Source organism: Solanum pennellii, chromosome 10 (genome assembly GCF_001406875.1).
Source record: "Solanum pennellii chromosome 10, SPENNV200".
NCBI lineage: Eukaryota > Viridiplantae > Streptophyta > Magnoliopsida > Solanales > Solanaceae > Solanum > Solanum pennellii.
Genome location: NC_028646.1, coordinates 57,855,533 through 57,872,118, shown reverse-complemented (window position 1 = coordinate 57,872,118; position 16,586 = coordinate 57,855,533). Strand labels below are relative to the sequence as shown.

Sequence of the window (16,586 nt, the reverse complement as noted above, 5' to 3'; positions counted from 1 at the left end):
TTTGGTCGAGACATTGAGTATTGAGCATTTGGAAAGAACATGTGCAGGTTTGGGTCGTAGAGTTTGTTACTTTTGATTGTTAAAGGGCCTAAGAAGGTATTTCTCTTAAATTTTTTTTGTTTAAAGTATAAGATAAAATATCATGGGTTGTTGGTGAAATGATTAGATTGGTAAGCAAGTTAGTTACAAGAAAAAAATTATGTTGTATTAAAGGGTTCAAGGTATTTAAAAATTTACCTCATGAAAAAAATTTAAGAGATGTGAAGGAATAAGATCTCTCGTATAGATCGTTTGTTCGGAGTTAAAGGTTGTATGAATTTTTATCTTTGTGTTCAGATTATTGTAGGTGACTTATGTATACGGAACATTATGGACCTCCAATTCTACATGATTAATAAAGATTTTGATGGGATTGAAACTACTTTGTTGATGGGACATGTAGACTGTTATAATGTGTTACATAGGAATTTGATGGTTAGTAGAGACTATGAGCTTATAATATATAAGATTATTCGGGTGACTAAAAGTTTCTTAAGTGTTGGTATGAGGTATATGATGGTTTGAATAGATAGTTGAAAAATGATATGTGAAAATTAGCGTGAAGTTGACACTGTGATTCAATTATTTTACCTCAATGGAGAAGTACTTTTAGATTGGAAATTAGTCATATCATCCTTGAATGAGAATCTTATTTATCATTTGATGCTTAAATTAAAAGAGAGAGAGATAGAGAGTCATAGTTCAAAATTTTGAAGGCTATAATGTATTTGCTAAAAAGACTTTGATACTAGTGATGGTTTGAGAGTAGACAAATGGATAGTGTGGTTATGATGTTTGTTGATATTATGAATGTTGACTTCAATGGAGTATTGTGCGTATGTGAGGCTTGATAAATCGAGTGTGTGTAAGATTGTAATGAGATCAGTCTAGTTATTTATGGGTGACTAAAAATTGAGATATGGAGTCATCTAAATATAACCGTTTGATATGTTCACTATGAAAGAGTATCTTATGTTATCAGACCTTGGTTCTGTACGTTTTTAGATGACCACCTACTTCATTTTAGACATGGTTTGGAGTGTGATTCGCTGCATATGCTCGTGTGTGTTTCTACATCTATGGGTGAATTCCTAGTGGTGGATTGGGTATACTGATCCTGATATGTCCTCTTGATATGATAAAATCCTTGGAAAGACTTAGTCATTTCAGTTATGATAGATTTGACGTTGTTGAGATAATTGAAGTATACCGATAGTTCTACATGCACAACCTTACTTATGAGAACTTATATAAGAGTTATAAAGAGTTACAGTTATATTAGAGTGTTGTTAAAGGTTCTGCATTTTAAAATGTATCGCTTGTTGGGTGTTTACTTAATCTTATTCTTCTTTTGGTTAGATAAGTTGAGTACCTATAGTCTAAATATTAGATTTTAAAAAATTTAGCTCGTGATGGTTTGTGAAAAGGAATCTTGATAAGATCATTATGAGTTTGTGGTAGTCGATTAAAGCTCATTTATGATTATAAATGGTAAAAATATTAAATTGTTTATCTGAGAAAAGATATATCACGATGGTTGTGTTAACGTTTAATGGGTTTATGTTTAGATTGAGTTCATGAGTTAGTCTGTGTCTTGATAATTATCTATAATTTATAGATCTATCAAGTTTTGAATCGAAAGTTCAGTTCTTGGTAGTTGTTCTTGTTGTAATGATTTTAAAGAGGAGCTCACATAGAGAGATGAACATCGACTGACAGGTTATAACTTAGACTTTTGGTAACGTCGCTTATTTTTTTCCTTCTTCTTTATGTTCGAGGACGAACATGATCTTTAGAGGTGGAAAATGTAATGAGCCAGAAGGTCATTTTTGGAAATTTTGATCTATTCTTTTAACTTTAGATAATTAGTTGATGGATAATTGTAGATATTTGATTTAATCAATAGTTAATGAACTAAACAGGTCATTTATTTAAGAACCTATACCACTTGACCTGTTTATTGAAATAAGTTAAAATGATGTATTTTTTTTTTATTATTGGCAACACAAGCCGATGACGGCTAATAACCCATGGAGAAACAAGGTCGAGAATTAATAAGGTAAATCACACATCGACTAATCTTGTATTGTTTATATGGATTGTCCATTATTATTATTATTATTATTATTATTATTATTATGATTATTATTATTATTATTATTATTATTATTATTATTATTATTATTATTTAGATAGATTATCAAAAGATGATTGGTTGTAAAAGAGAAACTAATTGTGAATTAAAATTAAAAATTGAAATATGATAAGCTTATCTTTGGACTTGAGAATGTTGTTAAGTGATTAATAGGAGTAATCAATTGAACAATGATTAGAAGTGATGATTGGACAAGTTAATCATTGGGTGATGTTGAAGTTATATGATAGATGACTAATGATAATAATAATAATAAAAAAAAAGTTTTCTCAAGTTACTTACTGTATAATTTAAGTTATAAGATTAAATTGAATTGAGAATACTGTGTTATATGAGTATATCGAATAATATCATGATTCAAGTTTTGAATATATTGGGCGAATTGTATTATATACGTACTAATACATTTATAAGTTTGGACAAAATAAAACATAACCCTAAGCTTGAAATTTGGAAAATATGAGAGTTCCTATATTAATTGGTATCAAAATTAGGAACTTGATTAGGAATTTGAGTGAGTTTTTGGGTCTAAACTAGACACATAGTGATATGAGCGTTGTTAGTTCAAAATCTTATTATGATTGTTATGTTAATAGATTGCACTTATTGAAAGTTCAACGAAAGTGGAAGGCTTAAGTGCCGGAGTGAATTCTTGATTATTTGAGGCAAGTGGATTTCTAAACTCTTGTTAAGTGTATGGAATGTGTGTATTTTTTTGTGGTATATGTTTGTGAGTAATGATATTGGTGATGGGTTGACTTGTCCACCTTGATTAATTCTAATGATGAAAACAAAGGGTAATAAAAGGCAATGTGAATAATTGTTTGTGTGTGATGTGTTGATAATGGAGAATTATTTGAAAGGCTTGTTGAATCATTGTTGATGTTATTGTGAATTGTGCAATATTATTAAAATGGTCATCTCCTCATTATTTTTGTGAATATGTCATTTGCATTGTTTTGCATTTTTCTGAGACATGGTTGTGACAAGTGCTATGTGCATTGAGAAAGAATGAGAAATTAAAGAAGATGTACCATTACGAGGGTTGTATCGCACACCCCGATGGATACTATATTTCGAGGGATGTATTGCGCGTCGGGATGGTTACTATTATCGAGGGTCGTGTTATGCGCTCCGACAGATGCATGGACATATATATCCCCCATGGGTCCCGAACTGAGAGACAACGAGTGTGTATCACTAGGTCAGATATGCATCATTATACTTGACATTGCATTCAATTGCATTACACATACTTATCATTAGTGAACTTCATATTGTGTTTTGTTGATCTTGTGATTGCCTTTTTGTGGAACTTGTGATTGATGAATACAGAGCTTGTTATTGAGGATATATAATTTGTTGAAGTGTTGTTGTTGAGAATATGTAATTTGTTGAAGTGTTGTTGTTGAGAATATATAATTTGTTAAAGTGTTGTTGTGGAGAATATGTAATTTGTTTAAGTGTTGTTGTTGAGCTACGTGTTATGTAAACTGTGAGGTGTTAGGTTGGCGGATTTTTATGCAGATTATAGTTGAGGAGGTTCAGTTGGGGTGGTAGGAGTACCCGTATTTTATCCCCTTAGCTTGTGTTTAGAAATTTACTTGCTGAGTACCGTGTGATTTAATACTGACCTCTTGCTTGTACGAATTTTTTAGGTTATGAGCCTGAATTTTTATGGTACTTGTCATTCTCTTCTTTTCAAGGCTTCTTGGAGATTTGTGAGGTAGCTGTTTGTCGTCCAACATACTTTCTTTCTCCTTAATTATGATATTGTTCTATTATAGAAACAAGATCATTTGAGAGTTGAGTTTTTCTTTTGAATCAATTGTAATACTTTAGAGACTTGTACACGTGACAACCAGGTTTTGGAGGTACTTTTAAGTTGATTGTAAATTTTTCCACATATTATTGCAATTGTTGAGTTTAGGCTGACTTGTCTTTGTGGGATAAGATGAGTGTCATCACGTCCATTTTTGGATCGTGACAACCTCCTCCTCCGCCCCCGCCCCCCGGGTCCTCATTATTATCCGTAGTAAAAACTTATCTGCACTGGTTGTATACATCAAATTAATATAATTTTTATTATTATGTTATTTAATAAAGTAAAATACATGTCAATTAACTATGATTAAATAAAATGAACAATAAATTTAAACGCATATCATATATGTATTGATTTGATATAAATATTCAATGAAAATAAATTTTTATCTGTATGAAAAATGGTCCTTCCAGAAAAAAGATATTTTGGACAGTTAGATAGATATTGGCCAACCTTTATGTCTATTTATAGTCCCTTCTATTCCCCAAACTTTTCAACAACCATCATTATTGTTGAGTTATTATTAGAAAAAATAAATAAGAAAATTTCCATTGTATAACATGAGCTGGTGGTGGTCTGGAGCTATTGGTGCTGCCAAGGTATTTTTTCTTTTCTTCTCCTCTAAAATCTTGCGTTAATAAAATATGCTCCATTTGATTCCAAGATTTCCTTTGCTTTTTTTTTTTTCACACTTTAATTTCAAGCAAAGTGAAAACAAAATTGTCGTAGTATGTAGTTACTATTATATGGATCTAGTTTTTATAAATTATGTTATATAGTATATTTTAGGATGATAATATTAGTTTCTGATTTGAAAATGGCAAAGGACAAAATACATATCTATATATTATTATGTTTTATATTAAAAAGAGGTCTCAGAAGCAGCTCCTCATTGTGCTGTCAGCTTACAAATTATTTTTGATACTTCGAAAGAAAAAATGATAAATATAACTGTCAAAATGATATGCAAATATTTTTTCGTTATGCTTTTCGGATATATGTGTCAATTTTTTTCTTTTATCTTTTAATAAGTTCTGTGGGCCGACTTTAATAGTTTTTTTGGCATTTCATTTACTTACGTGCTTTCTTTTTAATTCTTATATAATAATTAAGATAAAAGGCTCTTAATATGTTATAAATTTTTAAAAAATATTAATTATTTTATTTATTAAAAATTTGATTTTTCTATATTATTATTGTTAAAGAAAAAAATATAGTCATGTTATTTTTTTAACTCTGATTTTGTAAACTCATTTCTTACACCCAAAGCAACTTTTAACATTTATAGAATTTTTGGATTCAAATATAGTCTTTTTGGTTCTTCTTTCTTAAGAACACTAAGAACACCTAAAGAATATTCACAATTTTCAAATTTTAAACTTTTTCATTCCGTCATGAAATCACCTTAAATTTAAGAGTAGTTTCCATCTGAGTTAGATACCAAAATTAGATATTTTTTGATTGCGAGTTCAAACTAACTCAACAAGATTCACTTGTAATATTTTAAAGTTGAAAAATTTAACATTTTTTAATTAGATCCATGATTTCAAGTCATTTGAAATTTTGAACATAGACTCAAAAAATACTAGCTAGTGAACAAAGACATAATGTCAAAGCAACTACAGAAACACTAATCAAAGCAAATTTTTGAAATTTTGGAATTGATTTTCATCTTTTTGGAATTTTAATACAAATGCATTTTTTAAATTCTACAAATGATTTTACAATAATTTTTTTTTAAAAAAAAGAAATTAATGATTAGTCAAAATTTGAGATGGTTTCATGAAAATGTTGAAAAATTTGAAGTTGTTTATGGAAAAAAAGATGCAAAAAAGTGCATTTGGTCCAAAATTTCAATTCGAAATTGTTAAAAGTTGCTTGGGGTGTAAAATAATTTTGCAAAATCGGAGTTACAAAATGACATGAATAAACGTTTCTTAAATAAAAATAACATAGATAAGTTTAACTTTTATCGAATTACCTAAATGAATTTTTTCAAAAAATTTAACAGCATAACTTTTTCTTTAAAATTAATAACTTATATTAGGGAGTTTCAAAAGGTACAGTCTTTAAATTTTATTACTCTTATTTCTTTGGTATTTATATATTTAAAAATTATATACAAACATTAAATTATTTATTATAATTAATAATTTAAAATATAATAAATTTAATTGAATCTTAATATTTTATTAGCATCATAAAAATAAGACAGAAAAAGTAAATTATATTGTCTGAAAATGACGTAAAAAGTATTGTATGTTATTTTAAAATTATATATGTACCACATAAATTGAGACAATAGAAATAACATAAATAATAGTATGAATAACAATAATTAATGACTTTAAATATTTAAAATACATATAAAAAGTCTCATTGTTTCTCAAAATTTTATTAGTTTCAGCACATAAATGAAGCGGAGAAAATAAATACTATTAAAATATATATAAAAAAATTATAAATTACAATAATAATCAATTTTGAACAATTACATATTATAATTTAACTGACTCTTCAAATTATTTTGTGTCATATAAATTAAATAATTAAACAATATAGATTAACTCCTGTTAGCATATATCCAACATCTATTATGTACCCTAATTTTAGGAAATGGAGCTTAAGAATTAAACCGCCATTTATTTTAATTATATATTATATATTAACCCAATTCCTCTGAAATCCATCTATTTAATCCATTTATATATACCCAATAATGACAAAGTTTGAACCAAAACCTATTTTTACAGTCCGTCTTCTTTATTTAAAATTTCCATTCAAATTATCACACAACCACTACGAAAGCTCTGCAATTAAATTTTAGGGAGGATTATTTGATTTTTAAGTTGATTTATGTATGTACGTTGAAGTTGAAGGTCTATCTATATATGTTAACATAGAATGAAAGAAATATATAAAAATAAAAAATATATATTTAAATTCTTTCAAATAATATCGAATATATTTGAACTTTTTCTGTTTTAACAATCAGATTAAGTCGGAGTTAATTGCTCTCTATTCATCTTCTCTTTATTCCCCCAATTTACTACTTGAATTGATGACACATGAGATATATTCAATTTAATGGCTACGACTTAGTTAATTAAAATAAATTCTATCCATAATTATTAGAGTAATTAACAACTACCATATATTTTCTTTCAATTTTATTTTATTTTTTATGATTCCACAATTCTATATCTAATATCTAACATAATTTTTAATAACCCAGAAAAAAATTGATGAAGATGAAAATTTTCAAAGTGTCGCTCTAATCATCGGAGTCACTGGCATCGTCGGTAATAGTCTCGCCGAGATCCTCCCTTGTGCCGATACTCCTGGCGGTCCTTGGAAGGTCTACGGCGTTGCACGCCGCCCTAGACCACCGTGGAATGTCAACGATCCGATTGAGTATATCCAATGTGACATATCGGATCGAGAAGAAACCCAATCTAGACTCACTCTTCTCACTGATATCACTCACGTTTTCTATGTTACTTGGGCGAATCGGCCAACAGAGGTTGAAAACTGTGAAATCAATGGAAAAATGTTACAAAATGTGCTCGATGCGATTATCCCCAATTGCCCCAATTTGTGTCATATCTGTTTGCAAACGGGTCTAAAACACTATCATGGTTCATTTGAATTGTTTGGAAAAATAGCACATGATACCCCATATCACGAGGGTTTGCCCCGTTTACCCGTACCCAATTTCTATTACACCCTGGAGGATATCTTGTTCGAGGAGGTGAAGAAAAAAGAAGGATTAACATGGTCAATTCATAGACCTGGGTTGATTTTTGGATTTTCACCGTATAGTATGATGAACATTATTGGAACTCTTTGTGTTTATGCAGCTATATGTAAACACGAGGGGTTGCCGTTGAGATTTCCAGGCTCTAAATGTGGGTGGGATGGTTATTCGATTTGTTCAGATGCAGATTTAATTGCGGAGCAGCATATATGGGCATCAGTGGATCCAAACGCGAAGAATGAGGCGTTTAATATAAGCAATGGGGATGTGTTCCACTGGAAGCATTTGTGGAAAGTTTTAGGTGAGGAGTTTGAAGTGGAAATTGAAGAATTTGATGAAAATAAGAGATGGAGACTTGAGGAGATGATGAAGGATAAAGGAAAAATTTGGGATGAGATTGTGGAGGAGAATGGATTGGTAAAAAGTAAATTGGAGGAGATTGGAGGTTGGTGGTTTGTTGATCTTGTTCTCAATGAAGAGTGTCCATTGGATACTATGAATAAGAGCAAGGAACATGGTTTTTTGGGTTTTAGAAACTCCAAAAATGCCTTCATTTCATGGATTTATAAGATCAAAGCTTCCAAAATTGTTCCTTAGTAAGTCACATCCCTCATGTTGGTTTCACTATGGTCATCCAATCTTGTTTGGATGGTTATTAGTACTATATTGTTTGTTTAAATATTATGTTTAGTTTGATTGTTACTTAAATACAGTTATACAATCGTGAACAAACGTTTTATAACCAAGTTTAAGTGTTTCGACATTCAACCATCTTTACCGTACTAGGTTGTTCACCCTAAGTCGAGCTAAAACCCTTCCCTAATGCTTCAACTATAGACTGGCAAGGAGTTTCGAACTTGAAACCTCCAACATGGAAGTCCCAAACTCAAACCACTGCGGCACCCCAAAGGGTAGCTACAACTATAGATTTTAAGGACAAAAAAATAAAACACCAAATGTTAGGACCCTCATAATGAACTAGGTTGAACTAGAGTTTCACTTGTGTTCTAAGGGCTTCTAATTAGTCAAATTAATGTGTAGATGAGTTTTGAAGTCAATCCGGTTGAGTTTGAAGTCAAACGTCAAGGAACGACCCTGACTTTCGACGAATAGTCACATATGTGCTTGTGTATGTTCTAGTGTGCCTTTGCATGTTTCGTGAGTTGTTTGGTGTCTAAATTGATAGGAGAGGACCCTAAGACCTAGATGAAACATGTTTAGGGGTTTAACCAGAGGCAGATCCAGAATTTAAAGGTTGTGGGTGCCATATCGCCTTTAAATAAACATGTTCATTATATGATCAAATATTTAATCTATTTTGCCCTTGTAAATAGCAACTTCGGACTATTGTTCGGTTATTTGTTTTTGAGTTTATAAAGACAAATGAATCAAAAAGTAATATTACAAAATATTTCTTAAGGGTAAAATAAAAATTTCAAATTAATGTTGTTTCTAGTAGTAGAAAAATAATACTCTTTGGAAATAATTTAAAAAAGAAAGTGTATCACATAAATTAAATTGAAGTGATTAATATTTTATTTTCAAGATAAAAAATTTAAAAAAAAAGTCAAATAAAATTTTTCACAACATGCTAATATTTGCATATTATACAATAAAGTAAATCAAATACCATTGTGTTTGTGCTCATAGCCTAATAGTAAAAGTATTTGAAATAGCACCCACGTTGCGGGTTCGAATCCAAGTGGGGATTTTTTTTTTGCGAAACAAAGAAGAAGAGAATTGCAGCATACAATATGTATAATTAAAATGCATAGATCAAGATTCGATCTCGCATGCTTGGGGCAAAAAACTCGGCGTGCGACCAGTGGCATCATGCTTCAACTTGTTCTTTGGGTGGCAAGTTTAATATTTATAACATATTTGATACATATATACATACATAAACGAAATTCCAACCGAGGGCATTGGGTGCCTTGACACCTCCACGACTGCACATAGATTTGCCCCTGGGTTTAATGTCCGGGTACGACTCCACCAAGGACCCATGAGGGGCCCTTAAGGATGACCCCATCTCCTAGCCTAGAAGTGGCAAGGTAGAATCCTTGGCAGTAGCTAAACGACGACCCAAATGACGGTCAGTCGTTCAAACGACGGCTCGTCGACATGGTGTAACAACCCTAAAAATGGATATGCTAAGTAATGCTTAATGTGTCTAGAATGCCTACGATTAGACCGGGTTCACACAGATTGATGCGTGTAGAACCAGACCTTTGAACCCTTGCGACATGCAAGCCAACTAACTTGGGGAATGAGTTGATCTAGGAAAGGTTGGGTCCAGCCACATAGGGATCCCGAATATGAAGATTTTCTCGGATGAGTCTTCACTGGACTTAAAAAGGGGAAATCTTAAGTTTGGAGGGTCTAGCGGTAAAATGGTCTTTTTCCAGGGTAAGGGTAGTATCATAATTACCCTAAATATGTAATTAATTGTTTAATTAATAAGGTAGAGGAAATTTTGGATAGCAAGGGCCATAATTGCCCATTTAGCAAAATCTTGCTCCACCTGGGTTCGAACCTAGGTGGAAGCAATGATTTAACTTGATTATTTATATTGGTGAATTAATTTAAGTAATTAATATTTAAATACTGATTTAAGAAAAAGGAAAATCATATTATTATAATTAATTAATTAATTAATGGGGCGGTTTGGGTCGGATCGACCCGGAGGGACCCGTTTCGTGATGGGGATGTCACGGGTTCGAACCCCGACGGAAGCAACATTTAAGTGGATTAAATTGAAGTTTATAATCTGATTTTGTAAGGGAATTATGGTCATTTCACTAAACTAATTAAATCAGATTTTCAAAGTTTGAAAGAGTCCTAGTTGACTAAGTCTAAACTACTTCCCCTAATCCTAAGCCACGATAATCACTAATGAAGTATTCTGTTCTTAGCACATTCACGTTCATCACTAAAGAACAAAAATAAGGAGGGACATTAAAGTAACTTAATATATAGATTATAATATGATTTTATCATTTAAATTGTGTTGAATAAGTCAACAACAAACTCCCAAGGAAAGAGGTACACGACCTCCACTAGGAGTGTACTCAATGTGCACTCTTCATTCATTATCTCTTTTAAAAACGTTTTTCAGCTTTATTTTACAATTCAAAAACAGAAAAATAAAATAAGCTTACTAATTCTAAAAATTTCTAGGCGGCATTCATCAAAAACAAAAAGCAAAAAATCGTACGCCTAAGTTGTTTAAGAAATCATGTAAAGAACTTCACCTAGGAACAAGAATTAAAGCTCGGAAGAAAGGTTTGTGTGCGGGTGAAAATGTGTGGTTGTGGCTGGTTGTAAAGGCCGAAAAGGTATGGGTTTTCTTCTCTCTTTGTCCCTTTCCCAAGAGTTCCCTAAGGTTCAGTACGTATTCCAATCGAAAAACTAAGGTTGTCCACGTTGCATGCCCCTGTCAGTAGATTGTCTGAAAAGTGATGCATGCGTTGGTATGTTTACTGGTAGACAATCATAGGAACGTTGTTAATTGTGTGTAATGTGATGTTTCCGGATAGCGTATGATCATTTTATGTGTGTCCGACTGTATGTATGTTTTATGTATACAATAATGCTAGTTATCATGAGAAGCATATCACAGATTGTTTTCAAGATAGTGGTGAATTAGGTTCTATGCATTTGTTGTGTTATTAACATATGATGATGAAATTGTGATGTTCATGAACAAGAGAATAAAAGTAAATTCCTTAACGAATTGGTTAAAAGTTTATGTAAAACTCTAAGCTAAAACGCCTAAGCTAAATGCGAAGAAAGTGACTTAAAGGCATATTTTAATGGAGTATAGTTTCGGCTATTCTCTAGTAAAAATGAAGAAAAGTATATGCTGCCATTGAGGGTGGAACTCGAGACCTTAAGGCCCTAATACTAAGAGATTAAGCCTTAAAATGAAAGAAAAGAAAATGGGGTGAGAGAGGGGATTCGAACTTGGTCAGGTTGAAAGAAGCTTGGAAATAAAAGAAAAAGAATATAGTGAGGGAAGGGGGATTCGAACTCGGCTCCTTGGCCAAGGGTGTGAGATACATAAATCTCACACCAAAATAAAATAATAAAAATTGAGGCCACTGGGATTCGATCCCAGATCCTCTTGGCCGAATGAGTGAAGCCATCTAGCACTCCAAATAATTAAAAATAAAGTGTTGCCTAAGGGATTCGAACTTGGGTCCCTTGACTGAAATTGTGAGACACATCAAAATGAAATAAAATGCATCCACTAAGGATTGAACTTGGGTCCCTTGTCTTCATGTGTAAAATGCACAAGTCTTACATAACATAGTCATGAAACACTTAGTCAATCATGAGTAATCCGAATCGGGTAAGAACATGAGTAAATGGTAAGATTATTAAATGAACATTCACATAATGAGGTGAGTAATTACATTATAATATGATACTAAAATAGTGACAACATAACAAGAGGCTAATATGAATGGATAAGAGAGTTAGGAGAAAAATAAAGGAGAAAAATAAATGTGGTGAGTGGGGATTGAACCCACAACCTCTTGAATAGATGAGAGAGTTAGGAGAAAAAATTAAAGAAGAAAAATAAATGTGGTGAGTGGGGATTGAACCCACAACCTCTTGAATAGATGAGAGAGTTAGGAGAAAAATAAATAAATAAATGTGGTGAGTGGGGATTGAACCCACAACCTCTTGGATAGGTGAGAAAGTTAGAGATAAATCAAAAGAAAAATAATGAGCTTGTAGGGGATTGAAACCACAACCTCCTTGCCTTAAAACGAAAAAGGAGAGTAGAACAAGAAGGAAATATTATGGGGTTGATGGGAATCGAACTAGGGTCTCCCAAATCTGAAAAATGTAATTATCAAGTTTAAAATAAGATTAAGTGTTGTTCAAGGGATTCGAACGGGTTCCTTTGTCCAATTCCGTGTTGACACATAAGTCATACGTAAACAAATATTTAGTGAATGCTGCCTCTAAAGATCGAAATTAATATCTTGGCATATCTACAAGATGCATAAGTCTTGTACCACATAATCTTGGGTAAACATGAATCACTTAGACAAACTATGAATGAATACGTTTAAAAGTAAGTGAACCTAAGATGTATGTGATAAAATGATGTAACCCTAGAAGGGTTAAGCAAGAGTGTGAAACACACTAAATGGCCAAGTGCATTGGTATATGATGAAATGAACATTCACGTGAAGGGGTGAGTAATTATGACAAGAAAATGTGTTAAAGTTAATGAATGAGGTGACAATATGATAAGAGACTAATGTGAAATATGAGAGCAATCTCAAATGAGCCTAAATAAATGTTACCAAAATGTACTCACCTATGAGAGTGTAAAGCTAATGAAAAGTCTCTATGAACACTCTAATATAAGTAGTGAAGTTAATGCATACTTAATACTAATGATGAGATGAGAAATCATCTAATGAGCTATGATGTCCTAATGCTAGAAGCCAGCTTCCATGATATATGAGTTGAACGTAATGGAACTTTATACCGAGCACCGATAGGCTAGCTACGAGCGGTGATGCCTTCCTTCGGGAAGGGCGGAGGTTCACGTAACTCTCATGAGATGAAACTGTCCGGCATGCCGGGTATGGGTCTCCTTATATCTCCTAGTCTTTGAACCTATACTGCCAATATAGGGATCTAGCAGGGTTCAATTCCCTATATACGCTAGCATGTTTTGGTTCACTTTGGCCGGTGATTCCACCTCTTTTTAGTGTAGGGATTACACACTGGATTTCATGATGCTCACATGATCTATGTCGATTAAGGTTAAAGTTCCCAAAGAAAGAATAAGGCCAGCCTCAACGAATGCACATGATGAAATGAACGATACCAAAGGTGTTAGGATATGATAATCAAGAGGTAAGCTAGACTTAAGTAATAACACTAGGTTGTTCTTGGTCATTGCACAACAAACCCGATGAAAGTCTTAAACTACATCCTATGTATGAAAGGTGTTTACACTAGCCTATGAATGAATGAAAGTGAAGTACGTAAGAATGAACAAAGAAGACTCTGGGTTTGCTAAAGAAGGCTCCCTAGTTGAGGTCCCATATGTTGAGCCCTCATTTTGGGAAGTCTTAATGTCAAGTCCGTGATTCCAAGGTCTTATGACGTATGAATGAATGATATGAACTATGTTATATGCTAATAAGTAATATGTTACGTGTTTTGTGCAATATGTTACGTATGATGATGCATGTTACTCTCATAGCATGACTTTTCTAATCCGATTTTGGCAATTCCATTGACTTGACTTTCCATAATTCATATCGTTCGGAGAGAGCTCTTCTTAATCATGCATGTCCATGGTGTGTGCTTGCATATACCCATACTTAGTACAAGTGTGTACTAATTCCATACAACTCTACATTTTTAGGTGCAGGCACAAGTGGACGTTAGAGCTTACAGGTCAACGTTAAAGCTATCCGGACGTGGAGCATTCATCCGAATTCGGTAGGCCTCTTGCTTTCGATGACGCTTGCCCATTATATTCTAGCTTAGATATATGTATGAGTTAGTGGAGTATGTTCCACTAGCGTTTCTTTCTCATCTTATTTCAGACATTGTACTGGTGTCATTTTAGCAAGTATACACTTAATGCAGTATGAAACTATTTCTTTCATTTGATGATTTTAAAATTAGATGGTTGACTGTGTACATTTATGAGTTTAAGTAGAATGTCTTATATGAATGTTAAGTAACAAAAAGTTCAAATTTTCCGCTAAAATTAACTAGATGAAGTAACGATGACGTATGTAGGCTTGTCTACGACTTCTGAGAGGTCAACGACGCCGGTCTCGTTTGAGGTCTAGACTCCGTTCGTGACACATGTTCCATCGATTGAACCTGCAGGCCTACACATTTTTTGAGCTGAAGACCCAAACCAAAAACCCCCATTGACGGGGCATCGTTCAAACAATGGTCCGTCGTTTGAGGGACTATAATCTGCCTGCAATTTCAACCAAATTTTTTTAGGTTTTAGAAACTCCAAAAATGCCTTTATTTCATTGATTAATAAAATAACCTGCAAAATTGTTCCTTAATTAATTTTTGGATTCCTAATGTGTGAAAATAAGGAAGAAGGCACAAGCACCCCTAAACTGTGACCAGAGGTGAACCATGATTTGAAGATAGGGGGTGCACTACTATGAGTGGCTCAAGGGTAAGGATAAGGGTAAGAGTGACAAGGGTAACGTTAGCAACATATGCAAAATAAAATATCTTTCTTCATACTATACTCCAACCATCTAGAAAATGAACCCCTTAAACCATGTCTTACAAAAATTGACGCATTTTCGTTCCAAATCTAGTTTGAGGATATTCATTATCATTAATATATCCGGTTGACAAGAAGCTTCTTGAATATAGTGTCTTCTCACTTCATCTCGTATTCTAGGGCTATATTTAGCAAATAGATATTCTTTCTCCAGGAATCGGTTTAAGTGACAGAAAATTAAACTCATCTATAAAATGCAAAGAATTGTCTCTAAAACTCACTTGGTTGAGAAGAACTATTTTTCGTCAAAAATCTATCCATCTCAAAGCACAAGAATTAACAACAAATTATTGTAAAAACATAGCTTACAAAGAACAACTTACCAATTTACGCAGATATAGTAGGAGTAGGACTTTAAGTTTGGAGTCTTATATTTTATTTAAAATTGTGTTAGAGGAAATTATTTGTTTTTAAATTCAATTAGAAAAGAATGCAACCGGATGACAAAAAAGGGCGGTTAAGAAAAGCGATGGGGCTAAATGAGGTGGCAAAAACGAGTTTTAATTTGGGGTTGATTCTTTGCCGCAGATCACTTTATATATATATATATATATATATATATATATGTATGTATATATATATATATGTATATATGTATATATATATATGTATATATATATATATATATATATATTCTTTACAATTTCTAAGAAAGTAATAAATATTTTTCACTTCTATATATAATGAAATTTGATTGAGATGAAGAAGGAGAAAATTGGACAAGCTTTTCAGCTATGGCTTAGAAGGGAAACGAGAAAGTTTTTTGATTTAACAGAAAATCTTGATAACTTTTTTATTTTAGGGCAAAAGATCAAATTGAGTACTTTTTATAGTAATACATTTAAGATTATATGGATCATGCAAAATAAATTAAGGAGCAAAATAAAGCACCTCCCAAACATTAAGGACCACTTTGATCATTTTATCATAAAAAAGGCTTTAAATTTAAAGTTAAAACATATTAAGGACCATTTTGATAATTTTCACTGGGAAAAGGCTTCAAAATTTTATCATTAATATATCCGATTGACAAGAGGCTTATTGAATATAGTGTCTTCTCACTTCATCTCGTATTTAGGGCTGTATTTAGCAATGGATATTCTTTCTCCAGTAATCGGTTTCAGTGACTGAAAATTAAACTCATCAATAAAATGTGAAGAATTGTCTCTAAAACTCACTTGGTTGAGAAGAACTATTTTTCGTCAACAATCTATTCATCTCAAAGCACAAGAATCAATAACAAATTGTTGTAAAACAAAAGCTTATAAAGAAAAACTTACCAATTTACGCAGAGATAATAGGAGTAGGACTTTAATTTTGGAGTCTTATATTTTATTTAGAATTGTGTTATTGGAAATCATTTGTTTTTAAATTCAATTAGAAAAGCATGAAACCGGATGACAAAAAGGGTGGTTAAGAAAAGGGCTGGGACTAAATGAGGTGGCAAAAATGAGTTTTAATTTGGGATTGATTCTTTGCCGCAAATCACTTTATATATATATATATA

At 32.3% G+C, this 16,586-nt stretch overlaps 1 protein-coding gene across 1 annotated transcript; it reads left to right on the top strand.

Moving 5' to 3' along the window:
• The first annotated feature begins 4,501 nt into the window (after positions 1–4,501).
• LOC107032160 (3-oxo-Delta(4,5)-steroid 5-beta-reductase-like) lies at positions 4,502–8,537 on the top strand. Its single transcript, XM_015233740.2, has 2 exons — positions 4,502–4,618; positions 7,255–8,537. The coding sequence occupies exons 1-2, from the start codon at positions 4,580–4,582 to the stop codon at positions 8,371–8,373; spliced, it is 1,158 nt and encodes a 385-aa protein (XP_015089226.1). The 5' UTR covers positions 4,502–4,579; the 3' UTR covers positions 8,374–8,537.
• The last annotated feature ends 8,049 nt before the right edge of the window (positions 8,538–16,586 follow it).

Bases quoted from the DNA above. Each gene is read 5' to 3' on its own strand.
- LOC107032160 (XM_015233740.2), top strand. From the start codon at position 4,580: ATGAGCTGGTGGTGGTCTGGAGCTATTGGTGCTGCCAAG. The intron at 4,619-7,254 runs GTATTTTTTCTT...TTAATAACCCAG, and splicing joins GAGCTATTGGTGCTGCCAAG to AAAAAAATTGATGAAGATGA.